Genomic DNA, 20757 nt, shown 5'->3' with positions numbered 1-20757 from the left:
ATCAAGGTGATTTGACCAGCCCTTCGCTGAATTTGGTCAAAAGAAAGAAAACTTCTTAAGAAGTCAGTTCTTAAGAGTATTTGTAAGCACCAGCCCAGAGATATGAGCAGTATTCTATATGAGGTTGCACATGAGCCTTGTAAAGTTGCATACGTTGTACCTCAGTGAAATATTGCCTAGCCCTACCCAAAACACCCAGCTTTATCGAAGCCAGTTTGGCTTTTTCTTCCAGATGACTGCGGAATTGGACTTCTTTCGATATGCCAACCCCAAGCATACTGAGGCTGTGTGAAGTATTCAGGAGAGCGCCTTCAAATTGAGACATGACAAAAGGATCATTCTTGGCAGAAAACGAACAAACCTGAGTCTTTGTAGTGTTAAACTTAACAAGGTTGCAACTACCCCACATATAAACTTTATCCAGTGTCGTTTCAATTTAAAAAACAAGGTTGTTACGGTTCTCATCAACTTCAGATCGAGACATGTTCAGATGGCCAGTGGCCGGAATATAATGTGTCGATGGTGCTGTCGTCTGTATGGATGGATGTTGTCGATATTCAACAGGTCATTGATATGCAGAACGAACAGGGTCGGCGAGAGGAAACAATATTGCGGAACACCTGTACTGATGGGTCTAAGTTTGGAGTACGTTCCCTCAACTAGGCCTTTATGCTACGTCCTACAAGAAAATTTGCCAGCCATCGACATAAGCCATCACGCAATCCATATGACAGTAGTTTCGAAAGGAGCGCCCTATGCCAAACTATGAAGGCTTGAGCTATATCCAAGCTAGCCAATGCCTCTCCCTTACTTTCCACACTTTCGGACCACATATGAGTCAGGCAAGAAGATCACCAGCCGAGCGACTTCGGTAAAAGCCATACTGATGATCACTAATTAGCTGGTGCTCCTTCAGGTATCGAAAGAGCTGCCTATTGATAATAGACGCCATTAGATTGGAAAATAAAGAAGTGATTGCGATTGGTCTGTAGCTGCATGGTTTCGAGAGGTCGCCTTTATTGGGAATGGGGTGAACTTGGGCAGTCTTCCATGAGCTTGGAACTACGCTCGAGAAGTACGATAGTCGATGCCTTTATTACATCAATTTTAAACTTCTCAGTTGAAGGATAAAATCAAATTTGTTATGAGTCGTATAGGAAAAGCCCCATCTTTTCACACACATCCCAGTCCCATGCCTTCTTTTCACAGTTATCAGTGTAATGTTGTCACCAAGCTATCTTCTGTTAGGTCAAAAAGACGATGGGTAGTGTACGTTTATTGCAAGATTTGACATTTTGTATGTGCTTCTACGTTGAATGATAGCTTCCTGGCTAGCTTTTATACAAGGACAACTTTTAAAGTCGAAACACAGGGCTAAGTATGTCTATACGTTTTTACAACACGGGAGTCGTATGTGTTTCGACTATTAATCTGAGCACTAAAAAATTAAGAATTTCAATCAGCAATCTCACTTGCAATCAATTTTTTTAATACATTTTCTCTTCACTGAGACGATAACAACGATAATAACGAACATTACAATTCTAGCCTAACTTCAGACTAATAAGTAATTTAAGGTTAATCTATTTTACACATTTACCAGTGTAGTACCTTAGACTAACGTTAATGTAACGTAACGGTTTTGTACTATTTAATCTTCCCACTATACCCGTGGCGTCAAGAAGTTGAATAGCCACGATTCCAATGTAAAGAACTGAATAGTATCAAGTATAAATAATTTTTTCGTCAATAATTACTTTTATAACCCTTTCTGGATATGCAGATATGGGTTATATATGTGCTGCACATAGCACATAAAAGTCACTGAATGTTCGTTCGAATTCGTTCGAATGTTTTAAAATAAACACAGCAACAATTACTAAATTTTTATTCGATAATTATGAACATTATGAGTGAAGAATTTATTTATGTTGTTACAACACTAATTTTCATAAGACAAAAGACAGTTAAACTAGTTTGTCTCTGGTAAGATTTACCTCTACCGTATGCGGGCGACACACCGGAACCATTCCCTTTATCAACAGTTTAATCAAGAGTGTTTGCCAAGGAGCGCAGAAACATACAATAATTATTGGACGCATTGCACTTGAGTAACAGTGCAAAATCAGTGAAAATAGCTCAGCGGTTAGGGAAGAAGGCATAAGAAATATCTATGTAAGTTGTCCTATTGCGTGTTTTACTTGATATTGGAATTGGGAAAACCCAATAAAGCCGAAAATCTGTAACTTCTGCAATTCTGCCTTAAATATTGTTTTGCGTTTCCAGTTTGGCTCAGCACTTCGCATATTGAGAGAACCAAGAATTCTTGCTTCCAATGTATATTATAAAGTTGTTACGTGAAAGGGAAAATAATCCTGATGGTTACACACATACATTACATACATTAGGAGGCGACTACTATTGATACCATCAGCGAAATCTAACGTCCCGAAAAGGGCAAACGTGACAGTGTATACTAATTGATGAACTGCAAAGATTAACAGACGTTTTTAATTGTCCGTTGAGTAAACTGACAAAAGGGCTGCTTATGTCAGTTCTTATAATTTGAAAAAACAGAGAAATAGTCGTACGTTTTAATAGTGCGTTGTTTTTTTGTGTGTATGTATCGATTTGTATGTTATTTACATATCGTATACATTGGCGGATTGGAGCGGTAAAAATAAAACTACATCGAAATACTGTTGATGAGGTGACCAAAAAGGCCTGTTCGGTTTCACAGTTTTCTTCATTCTGCGCCTAATGAAAACTTTATGCGTCGGGTTGTCCCTCTCCCTACAATATGGCGATGGGCCGGTGACCATGAGTCGTACTCGTCAACTGATGTACTCGAGTTTGTGTACGGGTGTATTTAATAACTTGTACCTTGATTTCCTTGATACCCGTACTACGTATTGTATTGTTCCCCCAGTAAGTGCGTACTGTTTCACACATCCTATTGCTCATAGAGTTTAAACGTTTGCTTTCCTTACTTTGAAGTAAATGTAAATTTAGAAGAATTTTATACGCCTTTTTTAAATATTCTTATAGACGTGCATAAGTATACACTATGTTACTGGATCAATAAATGATATTATGACTTAATTTAACTCGATTTATTTTTGTTAAAATAAAGAAAATAACCGTCAAATCATTGGAACTAATTGATCTTCGTGGATGGCGTAGACTTGCACTTTTACGAATTTTGTAAATGTTTTTGACATTGCTAAGCATGCGCTAAGAAGCATCTACACTGAATAAACGTATATTGATTTTGACTTGAGTATTTAATTTATTTCCTGTACATATCAAATACTTAAAGTGATTTATAATAATTTTAAATAATAAATCAAAAGGACTCTCAATATTAAGGATACAGAACTTAAACTATCACTCCCGGGAGTCTAAATTCAATACGTTTTCGACAGTCGTAACTACCTATCAACTTTAAGCATCACCCTAAATATGTACCTTGGAAAGGAATTTTTAAATTGCTTAAAAAATCTTTGAATCATGTGTAAAATATATAAATTTTCTATAAAAAAAGTATGAAGATGTGTGTATCTTTTTCGTGATGATTTGTTATTTCTAATAGGCAATTAGGTGATCATCCTTCTTCGTCTTCGATTTCGACTTCGATTTTTAGACCCTTCACGATGTTTTCCTCCACTGCACGAGCGAGTTTTAAATGCGCACATAGAAAGTACATTAGTGTACAGCCAGATATCGAACCTACGTCATCAGGGATAAGAATCGCACCCACTAGGCCAACACAAATACGCTTTGAAGAATCAATAATAAGTCTAATAATAGATTCTTATCAATGGCTGCCTGTCTGTCTGTCAATCTTTCAATTTATATCGAAACAAATATAATTTATTAGGTCGTAATTATAGAATATTACTTGCAATTATTAATAACATCCCGATAACATTCTGTTTTATTATTACACTTTTAAATGATAACACGTTATTGGATGATAAAAAAAGAACCAAATCATTCCTGTATGTGGATATGCGTTTTCACATTCTGGTTGTACGGGATACGTACCTCATGCTTCTCTGTCTGCAGGGATTTTCTGCAGTTACCTGCAATGCCCAATCGATACGTCAACCCAATTCTGGGTTTTAGGTCAGTGACATTGAAGCAACAAACTACCATAATTGCCTTTGTGTTTCAAGCAACGGCTAAACCTTCACCTTTGAAGTTCTTTTTGACACACCTATCATTGATATTTAAACAGGGTCGTTCTTGTGTCTCTTTTAGGTTCTTTGAAGTTGAAACCTCTGTGGCTACTAACTTCGAATACTGTTCACGGGAATAGATCCTAGGATTAGTAGACCACACATATTATTTACAAAGAGTAGAAATATATCTTGGAGTAATCAAAGCTAATTTAAGCTTAATGATGTATCCTAAGAAAATATTACCGTTACAAAGCTATTAATAACATTTAAAACAATTCTACAGAAATTGTGGTACAAAATTCAGCGTTGTTTAAATGTCTCCATGATATTCATTACATTATATAGAAATAATATTAATAGAAATGTATGATTATTCAATTATAATCCTAATATAGGTAGGTAATTAAAAGTTTTGTCTTTATTACTTTAATTATACAAATAAGATAAAATATTGTATTGCCTTTTGTTAACATTGCTTTTACACATTAAGAAAAACACTTTTTGAATGGATTGAAGCTATGTATTATTATTAATTTTGAAAATTTAGAATTATATCTAGTCGTGAGGAAGAAGCCGAGCTAGCGAACTTGGTGAAGAAAATGGCAAATATTTTCTATGGTTGCACTGCTAATCAAATCAGAAGAGTCGCTTTCGAATATGCTGAAAAATTAAATGTGAAGCACAATTTTAATCAAGCTTCAAAAATGGTGGGCGCAATTGGTTGCATGAAAAGAGAAAACATGGAAAGGCAAAGGACAAGGAAAAGAGACTAAAGTACAGAAGAAGGGTCCTGAAAAGGCAAAGCGCCAAGTATTACAAGAACAGAACGAAACTTCTATATCAGATGTTGGCACTGACGACTTATGCCAGGACGATGAGGATGATGACGCAAAAGATGCCTAGTATGCGACGAATTCGGAAGAAACAACGAGATGTGGTATAGGTGTACCTCGTGTGGACTATGGGCTCACGCGGAATGCACTGGATGGGAGTCAGCTGAAGGTTATGTTTGCGTCGTATGCTAGATTTTATTTGACTCCGATTGCCCCCAGGGTGATCACCATTACGTAGGGGACGTTGGTGTAATGAGAGTCAAATCTGTTTTTTTTTAAACTTTTATAATTTCCAAAGTTAATTGCCAAAGTGACTGAAATTGATCTCTAATGATAGTTTAATAAGCAAATTATGTTTACACACAGTTATAATACATACTTTCTTTTTAATTAAAATTTTATTTGAGTTCTCGCTTAAGTGACTCCCATTACCCTCTTTTACCCTAATAACTAGATATTGATATTTTCAACTATTGGACCAGATCCATTGAATCTTAAAAATATATAAAAATTTCATCCCATTCACTAGTATCAGAAACTTAAGTCAATTATTGTATAGGTTAGATTGTAATTAATGTAAATTCGCAATCTCTTTTGTGAATTTTATTCTATTCTATATAAAATATAAAATCCATAAACTGTTAATATCAATTATTGAATTCACTCACGAACCCTGCGCCAGGTCAATTTGCAATTTGGCAGGCCCCAATTATGAGATTCACACCATCTCCCCATAGAGTCTGGCATATCTGGAGTACTACTGCGATAAACGCTCTAATCTATAACTTACTCCATTCCAACCGCAGTATGACAGCAAAGTCATAAAATGTTTTATGACTTGCAGGCGTTTATGACCATATTCAGAATTAGATTTCAGACATATGTGAGTCATCAGATATATAAATGTCTTATGAACCGCCTTTGTAGTTAAGGTTAACGCACAGTCCGTAAAACTCAAATCCCGTGTTTATCAAAATAATATTTAATCTTTGGAATGCTATCATAATCACATCTACCCTATGTAAAGGCGGAAACAGAAGGGGGTCATGGGGGTCATGAATCATAAATTTTAGAAGGGATGGGGTCATGAGGGTCATGATTCATAAATTTTAGTAGATTTTCACAGATTCTCTCAAACTTTTAAATACGGTCGTTATAGGTTATAGGTTGTTATAGGTATTAATAAAAATGATTAATACCTATAATGTGTGTGTGATTATTATTATTTATTTATTTATTACCACTTCGTTGTATTACAATATAAAAATTTAACATAATTAAATGAAAAGTTGGGCAACTGGCGGCCTATATTAATATCAATGGCGCTACAACCTTTTTTAGGTCTGAGCCTCAGATTTCTGTGTCTGTTTCATGATCTTTTGGTAATCTAATGGGCAAGTAGGCGATCAGCCTTCTGTGCCTGACGCACGCCGTTGACTTTTTGGGTCTAAGTCGGTTTTCTTACGATGTTTTCCTTTACCGTTAAATGCAAACATAGAAAGAAAGTGCTTTGGTGCATAGCCGGGATCGAACCTACGACCTCAGGGATGAAAGTTGCACGCTGAAGCCACTAAGCCAACACTGCTCATAAAAATGTGTGAATGCCACGAATACTAGATCCGCTCCTGACCAAAGTATATTTAAAAGACTTATATGATTTCGAAAACCACCACAGGATATATTATTATATACAGTTGATGTGTATTCTTTATCGTGTTATATAATAAAGGCTGTTGAATTCTGCTTTTCTTTAACAATTATTCAGTGTGCCTAACATGTAAAAATTTCGGTTTAACCCGTCTTATTTAATCACAATTGTATTAAATTTATTGCGCATATAAACCAATTCCAACATATATTTTTGATAAAGTCCGGTTGGGTAGGTCTTGTCGTACAAACCTGGACCAAATCCAGGAGGTACTAGAGAAGGAACAAGTTAAAATCCATAACCGAAGAGCACGGTGAGAGTTATGGATCTGGAAGAAGCGTGAGTCATACATACATAACAAATAAGTAAGACCATAAATAATAAAAACCTACCAAAAAATCTAAACAAGTAAAATTGCATCCGCCGTGCACGACCGGGCATCAAACCTAAGTCCAGTCACGCACAGTCTAGACGGTGTTGTATGCAAATATAAACAATTGTGTCGCAGTTTTCGGCAATCCATTGCGTATTCGATATAAGGTTAATATTAAGGCTCAGTTCATTTCGAGAATTAGTCATCAGAAAAATATTGTAATGATGCAATTTACGCGTAGGTTTTTTCCAACAATAATAATAATCTTGTGGCGGTACAACCCTGTAAGAACTTGGCCTATTTCATTTGTTAATCTAATAGGCAAGTAGGTGATCAGCCTCCTGTGCCTGACGCACGCTGTCGACTTTTTGGGTCTAATGCAACCCGGTTTCCTCACTATGTTTTCCTTCAGCGTTCGAGCGAATGTTAAATGCGCACATAGAAAGAAAGTCCATTGGTGCATAGCCAGGGATCGAACCTACGCCCTAAGGGATGAGAATTGCGCGCTGAAGCCACTAGCCCAACGCTGCTTTTAGGTTGATTTAGAAACCATAAATTATAAAAAATAAAAAGGAACAAGCTAATTAAAATTCAAAATATAATTTTGAATGTTTGACAGCCGTTCCTTTCTATGGAGTTATTTGTTAAACTTCTCATATAAATAACAATCAATTTTACATATAATATAATTAATGAAAACAAACGCGTCAAGCAACCGAGCTATAATAATTAATTTTGGTGAACGTAAATAATTTTTTAACACCAATTCAAAACTAAGCTGACCACGACTGCTGTAAAGCTGTAAGTCTTTTTATAATTCGGAAAAATATAAACTTGTACTTTCTGAATTATAAATTAGAATGAACTTCGCCTTAACACATCCAACAAAGTCTAGACTGGAACAATAATATAACATACCTAAGTTAGAATGTTATTCAAATGAATCGTCTAGGCTACCTTTTGCACTGTTAAATCGTGTCATTTGTATTCTTAAGACCTAATACGTCGTTTAAGCACTTTATTATGAAGGACTTGATTGTATTTTGTTTAGTTTTTTCTTGACCAACGGCTCTTTTCACGACTTTTAAACTATTTTAAACATATATTTTTCCGGTAAACCAAGGGAGTAAATTTCAAAAATGTATTATTTATAGCCGCACAACAACACCACACAAGAAAAAACAAAAAGGAATTAAACTAGTTATACAAATTATAAATAATGAGTGGCCTCGAGAATTATTGAGGACGGCGTGCACAATGCTTATAATAATCATGATGATTATAATCGAAAACTTTTTTAAGATAAAAATAAATATTTAAAAAAAGAAATCAAAATACCGTAAGAGAGTGATAACAAAATGCCTTTCCTGTAATCGAACGGGCGATCCGAATAAATATCATGATTGTTCGGCCCCGCAGAAGTTTGCACACTCTAGCCTTTAGGTTTAGTGACGCGTAGTACCCCAAATTAGAGCGCTTAGTGGAGATAAAATATGTATCAACAACAACAAATCTCTAGGAACAAAAATGTTCACTTTAAACAAGATTTAAGATAGACAACATATTGTTGCAAAATTTTAATGAATAATATCGGAACCCATTGACAGACAAGATGATATAATCAGGCGCTTATTATTTGAAAATACATTTGCTGGATAAATAAATGGTCACTAACAACGATACAACTTTATCAGTAAGTGTGAAACAATTTATTTATTTATTCTAACACAATGTGTATGCCTAAAAAATACAAGAAAATATGATTTCTCCAATTTAACACACATACACATTGTTCCATTAACAATATATCAAAGGAAAAAAGAAAATTAAATGAACAACCATAAAATAAAACAAAACAAAAAATAATAATATTAACAAAAAAATCATAATATAGTTTATTAACTAAGAGGTAAAAAATAATAATAACAATATTAAACAAACAAACAAAATGAAAACTTAAACCACATTAAGAGCCTGCAAAACAAAGTTACGGTAAGTTGGTAGACTGTTGTAATACACATCAATATTTTCATCAATGTTTGTAATTAAGTTGTAAGAGCGAGATAGCTTCACTGTAATGCAGAGGTTGATAGATATTGATTGACTTCTTAGGTGTTATTTACGACGAGGGGTTTAATTGAGTTGAGTGAGTTTTATTTAACCCTGGAGAGGCGGACGCAACCGCCGCATCGCATTCGGGAAGCGGATAAGGCTCTGCTGTTAACGCATCCCGCCTAAGGCAATTGTTGGTGGCGCCTTAGGGTTTTAGTGGGTATGCACAATAGCGAGTCCCACATAACCCTCCCGCTCTAAGCAGTCGCGCCACGGTAATTAAACACAAGTAAGAATCAACAGTTTAGGTATTTGTGTCATTAATAAAATTGGGAACGTATGATGTCTGTCTAAATAAATACTTCTGCCTGGTGGTGCATGGACGACAAATAATAAATCTCGGGGAAAACGTCATTATAAAATATTTGTTAAAGCAATGTTTCTCAGCCCACGCTCCACAGCGCAGTTCATTGTTAAGGGGGGCTTTTTTGAAAATGTATTATTAGAAATTGCAATTTGTGTTGATTTTTTATAGGAATGTTAGAAAGCATAAAGTGGGCGGGGCACATTGTTGAACGAATTGACTACAATGTGATATACGGTCCCATCTGAGTATAAAGTTATTGAATAGGATCTATAAGATATAGGCTATCTAGATCTTACCAACTTAGGAAATTTAAAATGACGTCATTGTACATCGGACATCTCTAGCCGGTGTAACGTTCTCATACAATTTGTTAAATGGTCAAATACCAAACAGTAATTTCTTATATTAACATCGTCGTCCCTTACTAATCCTAAGGTTCATCAGCAGAATTCAGGCAGAGTTCAGGCACCTCTCATTCGAGTACTTCGCGAAGATAAGAGAATAAACACTACTTATCCAGAGCTTATTCGGTATTGGGCTGATTAATTTAAAAAAAAAACCTTGTTATGTGCCTGGTCCCCAATCCGCTATTTTACTCTAAGTAAAATCTGAAATTGAAAGTGTAATTATTTTTATTGTACTTTTTCTAATAATTTTTTGTAACATTTATGTTTATCATAATTGTCATCTATTTTGGACAATATAGCCTGTAACATATACTGTAGATATATCATATATGACCTAGTGATAAATTAATAAATATTATATCAGTACAAAGCACTGTGATGTCTCTGTAGAGATTTTGTTTCATATTGACAATTATTAAAATTTTGATGCAACATGATGACGTTTTTGTAATTAATTAAAAATATTAAAATGCAGTGTTATTGAATGTGTTTATTAACAAGACGTTTCTTAACTACATATTATAATACAATCAGGTGTTAATGCTACTAATGATATATCAAACATTTAACTACGCCCATACAAATGTTTTTGTTGCACTACGGAATTTAATGCTCCTAATAATCTAATTAATAAATAGAAACAAGTGAAAGGCGACACCCACGTACAACACATCAAATTTGTACCAATATACGTAAGCAATCTCTTTTAAATATGGTACATAGGTACCTAAAATGTTTACCAGTCTTTGACATTATACGTTTTCACATTCGGTCTTGCGATAAATTGTAGTCAACAATATAATATATACCAATTGCGCTACAACGTTATAAGTCTGGGCCTCAAATTTCTGTGTCCATGATCATTTCTGATAGGCAAGTAGGTGATCTTCTGTGCCGAATCCCTCACAAGGTTCACGGTACGAGTGTTAAATGTGCACATCGAAAGTCCATTGGTGCACAGCCTGGGTTCGAACCTAAGACCTCAGGGATGAGAGTCGCACGCAAGCCACTAGGCCAACACTGCTCTGGTCAACAATACAATACATATTATAATTTACAATTAAAGCATTTTCACTTTTAGGAATTAAAAGTGTTAATACGACTTGTTCATAAACTAAATAAGTTTTACCCAAATTTTAAATCACATTTACACTATGACTTAAAGAGAATAATACTTTAGTTAAAGCAGTTAGACTGAATCAGTTTAATAATAAGGGTTGCAGTTGGCATGCATGTCGTTTATAAGCAGCAGTCGATTACAATCTTAAAAACTGAAATATCATAAACACGTATTTCTAGTGACGTAATAATTAAAATTTACAGTTAATTAACAAACACAATAATGATTGTGACAAGCTAGTAAAAAAGGTATTGGCAGTACACAACAAGTTATTCTAAATTAGTTTTACAATAAGGCTTTTCATGGAAAACTAAAAAAACCTTGTAAAAAATTCAGTAAAGTAAACATTTACAAAAGGTAAGGACATATGAAGCGCTTCATCATCGTATATTGAAACTGGAGGAAGGAATCTTGCTCACATCTAAAGGAAGGATACTCGATCAGACTAACAACTGCATCTATTTTGATATTATGACATTTTGCCTTGATTGACTTGATTTTAAAGCATAAGGGCGTCTCCTGCGAGACTGGGACTTGGATTATCACTGGAGTGAGAAAAGAACAAAAGATTCCTCGCCAGTGAAGAATTTTTGCTCTTAATTTAATTCTACGTGTCTAAGGTCGCGAAGTTGTGTCTTGTCAGTTAACGTATGACGCCATTGAAGGGATTGGTAGGCGCAGATTGTAGATGTCGTTACAAAGTAAACAGAAATTGTTCGAGCTGTTGAAATTGACTTCATCATCAATAAATATTAAACACAAAAGTAACTTAATATTAGTGATTAATGCTTTGGCAAGTTCGTTGTAGAATCAAAGATATTTATAAGTAATACATTCTAGAACAGCTATCATACAGGCGTACAGCTGATTGTCAAGATGGGACCTTGAACTGTTGGATGGGGTGGCGATAATATGGGGTCATGTTGAACTGTTTTCTCCCACACCAATAATTGAGAAGAGAAATTAATTTCCTTACATATAAATACATATATATATATATATATTGCTGTTCATTTATCTCGCTAAAACTCGAAATGGCTAACGGAGCAGGCCAACTATGCTCTGAAAAAATTGTGGAAGTTCAAGGAATGATTTAACGATGGATAACAAATAATAATTAAAAACGATTGAATTTACAAATAAAAACTTTTTATAGCTAGGAAAGATTTGATGTCTTTTAGAAATAAAAAAAATGTCACTTAGTTGTCAAAGATGCATTCGGAAATGTGTGTTAGGTAGCTGTAGTATGAGGTCCGGATCTCTTTGGTCAGTTGAATTTTTTTTTATTAAGTTTTGAAACAAATATATATAGGTATTACGAACTTCACCGGATCATGTACAATAAATATTCATCATTATTTTTCATACTAATTTACAGGGTTAGAGGTTTTTAAGCTGCAACAATATATTCAAATATTTATGAGAAACTACAAGAACGTCGACCAATAAACCACATTGAGAATGAAGAAGGAGAACGGAAAGAAGAATCGGGAGAAGCGATCGATGTATATAGCCGTCTCTCTCCCGTTGCAGAATGTGTCGTATTGCGGGAGCGAGGCCGACGTACTGGCGCGAGGATCCACTGAATTCGGGAAAATGTGCTGCGAAAAGTAACAAAATTAGGTTCCGGGATGTTTTATTTATTAATTGTAAAACGGTTTTATAAATTTAGGGTCCCAGCAAACAATATTGGTATTGAATGGTAAAAAGGTCCGTGATATGTTCTGTCTCCTACATTCATTGAAAATGACATAATAATGCTACACCAACCTTGAACGCATCCAAATCTCTCGAAAGATCTTCATCAGAATACCCCTTCATGACCTTTGTCGCTACTGGACCCATATAATTGTTGACCACAGCGAACTCGAAAAGCGACAAAAAGACGAAAACCGAGCAGGAAGACATCCACACATCTATGGCCTTGACATATGAGACCGGAGGTAAGTTTTGTTGTGATTGCGTGTTTTGTGTCGCTGAAAAAAAATTCAATTAACAAACGCTATTAACAGCTAGTCAGAGATCATTTGTGTCTTAAATATCTATAAAGTTTTTCTCATAATTTTTAGATTCTGCTTGCAATCAAGTCGTAGTTAAAAGCTATAACAACGAAACTAGATAAACACTATCTAGTATATTTTAGTTCATGAGTGTACATTATTTTACCTAAGTGAATAAATTAAATTGAATTTGACATAAACTCAGTTTTTAACATGACACAAATTCGTGTAAACAAATTTATATAAATGACTCGCATGACTACTTATCTTTAACTACTTTCTTAGAAACAAAATTTTCTCTAACGATGTAACCTAACATTAATTAAGTATATATGACGCAGTAAAGAAGTTAAATCAGAGAGTTCATTGAATCTCTAGACAGTTAATTAATAATGAATATTCAATCAAGTTACTAAAGTTCCGTTAGACATGTGAGTGAACAAAACGTTTAACGAGTTTCCTAAACGTTCCTAGGCAACAAGACTAACCTAACCTAACCATTTACAATAAAACAAAACACGGAATTTGCAAGCTCTTAGTTCTTCACGATCACACCGAAATAACAATAACAAATGAAATAATAATGTTTTGTTTTACATTATTAATCAACACGCTGGCTTTCGGTCAGACAGATAGATAAACGTATTCGACGCTGCTTTATCTAAATGAAAATGAATTACTTGATTGAATATCGATCTTTAATTAACTTACTAGAGATTCAATTAACTCTCTGATTTAACTACTTTACTGCGACATTTACATATATATATGTGTGTGTGTAACAGAATGTTAACAATCATCGCACACTTGAAGCCAATATGACTCCTTAAATTTTTACCACGCTCATAAATTATTATAATATAACATTTTCGTTTTCGATAATATCCAATAACAATATCGTTTCACACAACTTTAGGGGTCTTTTTGTATCGAAGAAGTTGGGGGTCCGCCAACCATCCGCGAATATACAGGGTAAATTACATAAATAGCAATTAGGTAGGAATATAACAAAGGTAAAGAAAACAATAATTATAGTAAATAATTAACTATGCAAGGTTGCTAAAACGGCTCATCGAGCCATCTTTCGTTTTAATTAAACGATAAACACAATATTTCTTAAGAAAATATAGTTTATTTAGATACAAAAATGTAGGCTACGTTTTTTTATAAGTGTAAATTTAAAATATACATCATATACCAATATTTCCATGTATGAAAAGGCGCCTTTCTTGTTAGTTAATTTGGCAATAATAAAAATAATTTTATATTCATTTCAAAAACTTGCGTTAATAATCAAGAACTTGATAGTATCAATAATTTAATGACCGAGAAATAAAACCATATACTCTCTTTACACCGCAGCTCATGTCTGAGCGTCGTGTTCAGCAAGGAAGCATATGGAGCGGAATATCTCTAGTCACCGGTTTCTGTCCAGCCGGTCTCTTATGACAGTGTAGAGTTTTGAGGACGATGAGGGTTTCACTTGATCGGTCTATCTGGTCAAAGACCACGTGATCTTTTGCCTTTGTACCAACCACGATAAGTTTCTCCAAGTTTCTCTATCGCAATACGATAATCGACGGAAATAAGATAATTCGCTGTAGGCATATGGTAGACAGACGAGTCCATATGCGGAGTTGGATCAGGACCGATGCGCAGACCACGGTATTCTGAGCATTCGCCGCCAGCACAAACTAATATTAGGTCCTTACATATGAAATTGGCGTTTTGTCGTACTGGCCACTTTGACCTCAAATATCTCCTCTTTGGTTAGGAATTTCAAATTCAAATTTGTACAGCTATTTACTCATGTATTTGTGCTTCGATGATCGTCATTCATTTGTTTTTTTCTGTTTGCGTCACTCATTTTACAAAATGGAAAACTTAAAGTATCGCATTATTTACGAGTATGAGTTCCGCCGTGGCACTAGTGCTGCGGAAACGACTCGAAGGGTGAATGATGTGTATGGCGGTCATGTTGCAAAAGAAAACACAGTTCGTCTTTGGTTCCAACGTTTTCGTTCTGGAAATTTCAACCTGCAGAACAAGCCCCGTGGACGGCCTGAGACCCAAGTTGATAATGAAGTATTGAAGGCTATTGTGGAAGCAGATCCATCGCAAACCACGTCCGAGTTAGCTGCAGGCTGCGGTGTTAGTGATAAACTGAGACTGTTTTAATTCACTTGAAGCAAATTGGGAAGATTAAAAAGCTTGAAAGGTGGGTACCTCAGGAATTGACTCAAGCAAACCGTCAAACGCGCGTCGACTGCTGCGGTACATTACTGAACCGGCACAATAATGAAGGTATTTTAAACCGAATCATTACCTGTGATGAAAAATGGATTCTTTACGATAATCGGAAGCGCTCAGCGCAATGGTTGGATCCTGGCCAGCTAGCCAAATCTTGCTTGGTGCGAAAATTAACCCCAAAAAAGACCACGCGTCCAATACTTGTAAGCGTTTGGTGGACTAGTGCCGGTATTGTTCATTGCAGTTTTCTCAAATCTGGCCAGACTATTACGGCTGATGTCTATTGTCAGCAATTGCAAACCATGATGGAAAAGCTAGCGGCTAAACAACCTAGGCTGGTCAATCGCTCCACGCCACTGCTACTTCACGACAACGCTAGACCACACACTGCACAACAGACGGCTACCAAATTAGAAGAGCTTCAATTGGAATATCTAACTCATCCTTCGTACTCCCCGGATCTTGCTCCAACAGATTATCATTTTTTTAGAAATTTGGACAACTTCTTTGGCAAAAAATTTAACTCTGATGGGGCAGTCCAAATCGCCTTCACAGATTTTATTGATTCCCGTCGGACTGTTTTTTTTAGTAAAGGGATCAATGAATGGGATGATACCTATGAGATGGCAAAAGTGCATAGAAAACAATGGTTTATACTTTGATTAATTAAATATATTATATTCAAAAATATTCGACTTTTTGTTCCTCCCATACAAAACGCCAATTTCATATGTAAGGATCTAATATAAATTATTAACATACTTAGCCATATACAGGAGAGTCTTGTCATGATACAGCCACAGATAATGATTCGGGATGCTCATTTCGTGGAAAGTGACTTTTTTCGCATTCTTGAAGAAGCAGTCTGGCCGCCAGATATTGTTCAGCCACTCAACATCTAGGATTCTATACTCCTCGTGCATGTTCTCAGGGAGTCGTAGCCGTGGATCCCGCCAGGACTGCGCCAGGAATATGTCTGCTACGTATGTCTGGAATATATTTTTAAAATATGTTTAATTACGCAACTTCTTTTAATTATTAGTCTCAGAATGATTCCAACTTAGGGATTTTCCGGGGGTTTTTTTTAGATGGTACATTTGTTTAGGAGATTACACATAGATTCAGGAAATGAATGTTATTATATTTGAATTCGATCCCCAACTGTGCACCAATGGACATTCTGTCAATGTGCGCATATAACATTCGCTCGAACAGTGAAGAAAAACATCGTGAAGAGGTCGAATTGCAATCGACGGCGTGTGTCAGGCACAAAAGGCTGATCACCTAGTTGCCTATAGGATTACCAATTAATCATGAAACAGATACAGTAATCTGAGACACAGACCAAAAAGGTTGTATCGCCATTCATTTATTATATTCAAGGTGTAATCAATTATACGCTGAAAATCTCGAAGTTTATTAAAATTAAACTGAGTACAACGTGATTATTTTTACTGATAGGGCCCCATCAAAAGAAATTGCCACGTGCCACAGATGGTATAGTTACGACACTGTATCCTATCGTAATGACCCAGGAACTGTACACACTCTAAATGTATACTAATTGGTAATAGAATAATCCGATCTAGGTAAGATTAACTTTGGCCCGAGATGCACTTAAGCGTAAATGTCATAAGAAGCCAAAGGAATCCAGCCAAATTGGCCGAAGTAATCCATAGATATTTAATTGTTCGTAAACTCTAGTTCAACGATACGTTAACTGTCCTTTTTCTCTAAGCGGCATTTGCTAAGAATGTCGTAAAGATGTTGTAAAAGAATGATTATTCTTACGCTTACGCTACAAATTTTGATAAAGTATGTAAAATTTATAATTTATTAGAATGCCTATAATTAATTTCATTAAATAAAAATTCACAAGATACTGGTCAAACGGTATCGTCCCCACTATTTGTTATTATTTTTTATTCTTAATAGGTCAAACACGATAAGGTGTATAATATATTTACTGATATAATTTTACATTTAAAAATTTAATTCAGAATAGCTTCAGACAAATTCTTCCCGACTAAGGTATATAAGAAACTACACACTCGAAAGCTGGGCACGGTTTAGGGGAGGGCAACAGGGGGAATCTACAGCCCTAAGGCCTTCACAATAAAGAGCTCGAAAAAAGATATCAAATCTTCCAACTTTACCTACATTTCCTTGTACAAACATGTTTTCATTTTTCGTCAATATTAACAGAAATCTTTGATCTCAACCGAAAACCGAAACCCTTTCAGGTGAACATGGGCAGCTACAAGCATTTACCTAAACTACTCTGCTCTGTGTCCCATAGATGTATTTTCGCGGGAAAAAAAAACCTTATTCACATTAATCATTTGATAGACAGTTACTTACCATACTCTCTTCATTGATAGAATCCAAAGACAATACAGTGACATGGAAATAGACAATAGTAGGCTCGCCGAGGGACTTTGGAGCCCTGTTCTTGTCGTAATACTTGGCTTTAACGGGTAATATGTCACGAAGAGAGAGACTGGTTTCCCCTTTAAACTCCATTTCTTGATATGATGCATTTGATCTTAAAACAAATTTAATTCTTTAAAATATCACGATTGACTTGTACTTGACTTTTTTTTATTTTATGTAATAGCAGGCAAACGGGCAAGAGGCTCACCTGATTTGAAGCGATACCGCCGCCCATGGACACTCACATTGACTTGCACAGAAATCTGATCAACTTATTGCTTTTATTAGATTTATTGTTAAATATTTATTATAACAATTACGTATTACCAAATAAATTAGACAGCTCAAACAATTTACATTATATTTGCTAATAACTTTTTATCAGGCGTTTGAAAATGATTGTAAATAATTCAGTGCCCCTAATATCTTTTATTCTACATCTGTTTTAAGATAATCTACGAATTTCCCAAAAAAAAATCGCAGAAGAGAAAAGCCAAGGGGGTAAACATCTCTTAATACTTACAGAAAACTGACAGCAGCCTGCACTCGACCAGCACTTGATATCCGCAACAGCAAGAGCAACATAGACGAAAACGCATACATGTCCACTTTCAGTTTCATTATCACACCAACAACGTTATGTCAACTCTGCATCTTTTATTAGATCACCTTTTGAACTAGATTTCAAAAACGTACATATTCAGGCCGATGGGAAATAATCTGAAATAATTGTTTGGTATTTTTTGTTAACGTCGACGTCAAGTGGGCAAAATCTACAAATAAACATGACCAAAACTAACATAATTCACATTCTGACATATAACACAAATACATTTACAGTATAAAAGCAATAAACTAGACGATTGCGTATTCTTGCGTATATCACTAGATAAATTTTGTAATTGGAAAACACATATTGAAAAAGGACTAAATAGACAACTTCGTCGATGTGTTAAAACGTTTAAGGGAAACTGTTAACCATGATACGGTATTAACTGCTTATCATGCATATGTTTCATCCATACTTAGATATGAAATATAGTTTGGGGAAATTCAGTCGAAGTAAATAGATACCCTATTAACTTAAGGCTCAAACGTATTAGAGCAATTTGTGGAGTAAACTGTCTTGATAGTTACGTACATTTAAGAGGCTCAAAATTTATCTCTTCCCTGTATCTATATTTTAGAAATGTCCTTATTCGTTCATAAAGACATAAATATTTTTAAGTAAACGGGCATTAACAACTGTCGAACTCATCTTTTGTACAACAATCAAGGTTTATAATTATTTACCGAAAACATTAAAAGATCTTCCTACTACAGTTTTTTTTTTAATCGACTTAATGCTGTGGAAAAAAAAATATTATATAAATTATTATTTGCGTGAAACATTATAATTGATATTAATTTCTTATATACATAATATAAGAATTGCCTTATCGATATGACTCATAATGTATATAACTTCTGTGTAATGTTTTAAGACAAATTTGCACGCCATTATGTGTGGCAGAATATGCGTAGTTTCGATTGTACCACCGTAACATTTTTGTACCATATTCATGCAAATAAATTATTATATAGTAGGGCTATGTAGGGACCATTGCCAGCTTTATATTACATGTATATTTCTTAATCAATAGTGGTAGTCAATAGCAGGTGAACTTGTAGTACGCGACTCAACTTTTAATTACGTATATCTATTTCAGAAATAAAAATATTTGAATATATTAAATATATTTCAAAATCTAAACTAACAATTAAAACAGGAATCTATTTTATTTATTTCATATGAATTTAAGAGAAGTCTTAGATAAGCATTAATCCTTTTAAGAAAAGTCTGTAGCTAAGGTTGTACCAAATGACGTAACTGCAAAATTGTTTCAACCTAGCAATTACACAATTCTATTTTATATTAATTTATAAAGGATTTTAAGAGTAAACACGCTGACTAGGGTTAGGACAAGAGTCGAGTAATAATTATTAATTACATCCCAATTATCAAATAGAATATGATTTTAATATATGTATTTGCAAGTTAATTAGTGGTTTACAAAAGTCTCCGACAATTGCTGTAAGAATTTAAAAAAAAAACATAATTAGAAAATTTCCAATAGGAATGTCTTTACCGACCAATAAAAACAGTACCTAGGATTAGCTTTCAAAATATTTACCTGTTAAATAACTGTTTCCTTATTAAAAGGAAAATAAATTATTGATTATAGGATGGACAGAAATTAGGCCTTAGATAATTATTATGCATTACATAATATTTGTTTAATTCAAAATATCTTACACCATTAAAAAACAACACTTCACACGCACTAAAATGACAATAAAAACAAAAATTCTAAACAAATTTCACGTGAAAATATAAAGGAATGTTGCTGTGAACTGTCTACGTTGGATAGGCGACTTAGACACAGATATCATTTGTATGGCTTCTTACACATAATACAATTTAATATGTGGAATATATGAATAACTTATACTTCTTTGAATTTCTTCTTCCTCCGCAATGCTTTCAGCTCTTTCAGCGGGTCGTATTCCATTGTAATCAGCCTTTGGCGGTACTGGTAAAGGGTCAATGCATTTGTTTGTACGTATTTGTAATAAGGAACAACCACCTATGCGACGACAAATATCAGAAGCGAAAGTCTAGTTTTTTCTTTGGCAAAATTCGTAAAACGTTACGTGAATATATTTCGGGATTATGTTCTTCCTTGGTGGTATTTATAACTAGACAAGCCTGTTATGTACGCTTCCAATCAATCAAATACATTGTTGCAAGCCTATTAATAACTTTATTTATAATACAGGAGATAAACCTGTAGGCGTGGTAGAAACATACTTACACGTCACGAATATTTTTACAAATTATGTATGAGGTATCTGCTATGCGTGATCCACTGTTATTTTTATTGGTCATCGGATCGAGCATAGCAATCGCAGTTAGGAAACAGCTTATATAGCGAGCGAGATATAACCGGCATTGTAATGCCTGCCTGAATTTGAAATATTTCAATTGTGTTGTTGGGTGACTCTGTACAATACAGAAAGTGTCTAAAAGGAACTAAAATTAAATTAATA

The 20757-nt window shown here is 34.7% G+C and overlaps 1 protein-coding gene across 1 annotated transcript; it reads right to left on the bottom strand.

Moving 5' to 3' along the window:
* Nucleotides 1-10358: 10358 nt before the first annotated feature.
* Nucleotides 10359-19985, bottom strand: LOC123710637 (glycine receptor subunit alpha-4-like). The gene is made up of 7 exons (XM_045662661.1): nucleotides 19842-19985; nucleotides 18191-18387; nucleotides 17596-17779; nucleotides 15997-16223; nucleotides 13790-13809; nucleotides 12755-12960; nucleotides 10359-12585 (listed from the first exon to the last, which is right to left on the bottom strand). Exons 2-7 carry the CDS (start codon nucleotides 18286-18288, stop codon nucleotides 12412-12414), a joined length of 909 nt encoding a protein of 302 aa, XP_045518617.1. The 5' UTR covers nucleotides 18289-18387; nucleotides 19842-19985; the 3' UTR covers nucleotides 10359-12411.
* Between the last annotated feature and the right edge of the window lie 772 nt (nucleotides 19986-20757).

The sequence above is a fragment of the Pieris brassicae genome, chromosome 6 (assembly GCF_905147105.1).
Source record: "Pieris brassicae chromosome 6, ilPieBrab1.1, whole genome shotgun sequence".
In the NCBI taxonomy this organism is placed as follows: Eukaryota; Metazoa; Arthropoda; class Insecta; order Lepidoptera; family Pieridae; genus Pieris; species Pieris brassicae.
The sequence above is the reverse complement of the archived record's forward strand: the minus strand, read 5'-3'. Positions and strand labels throughout refer to the sequence as shown.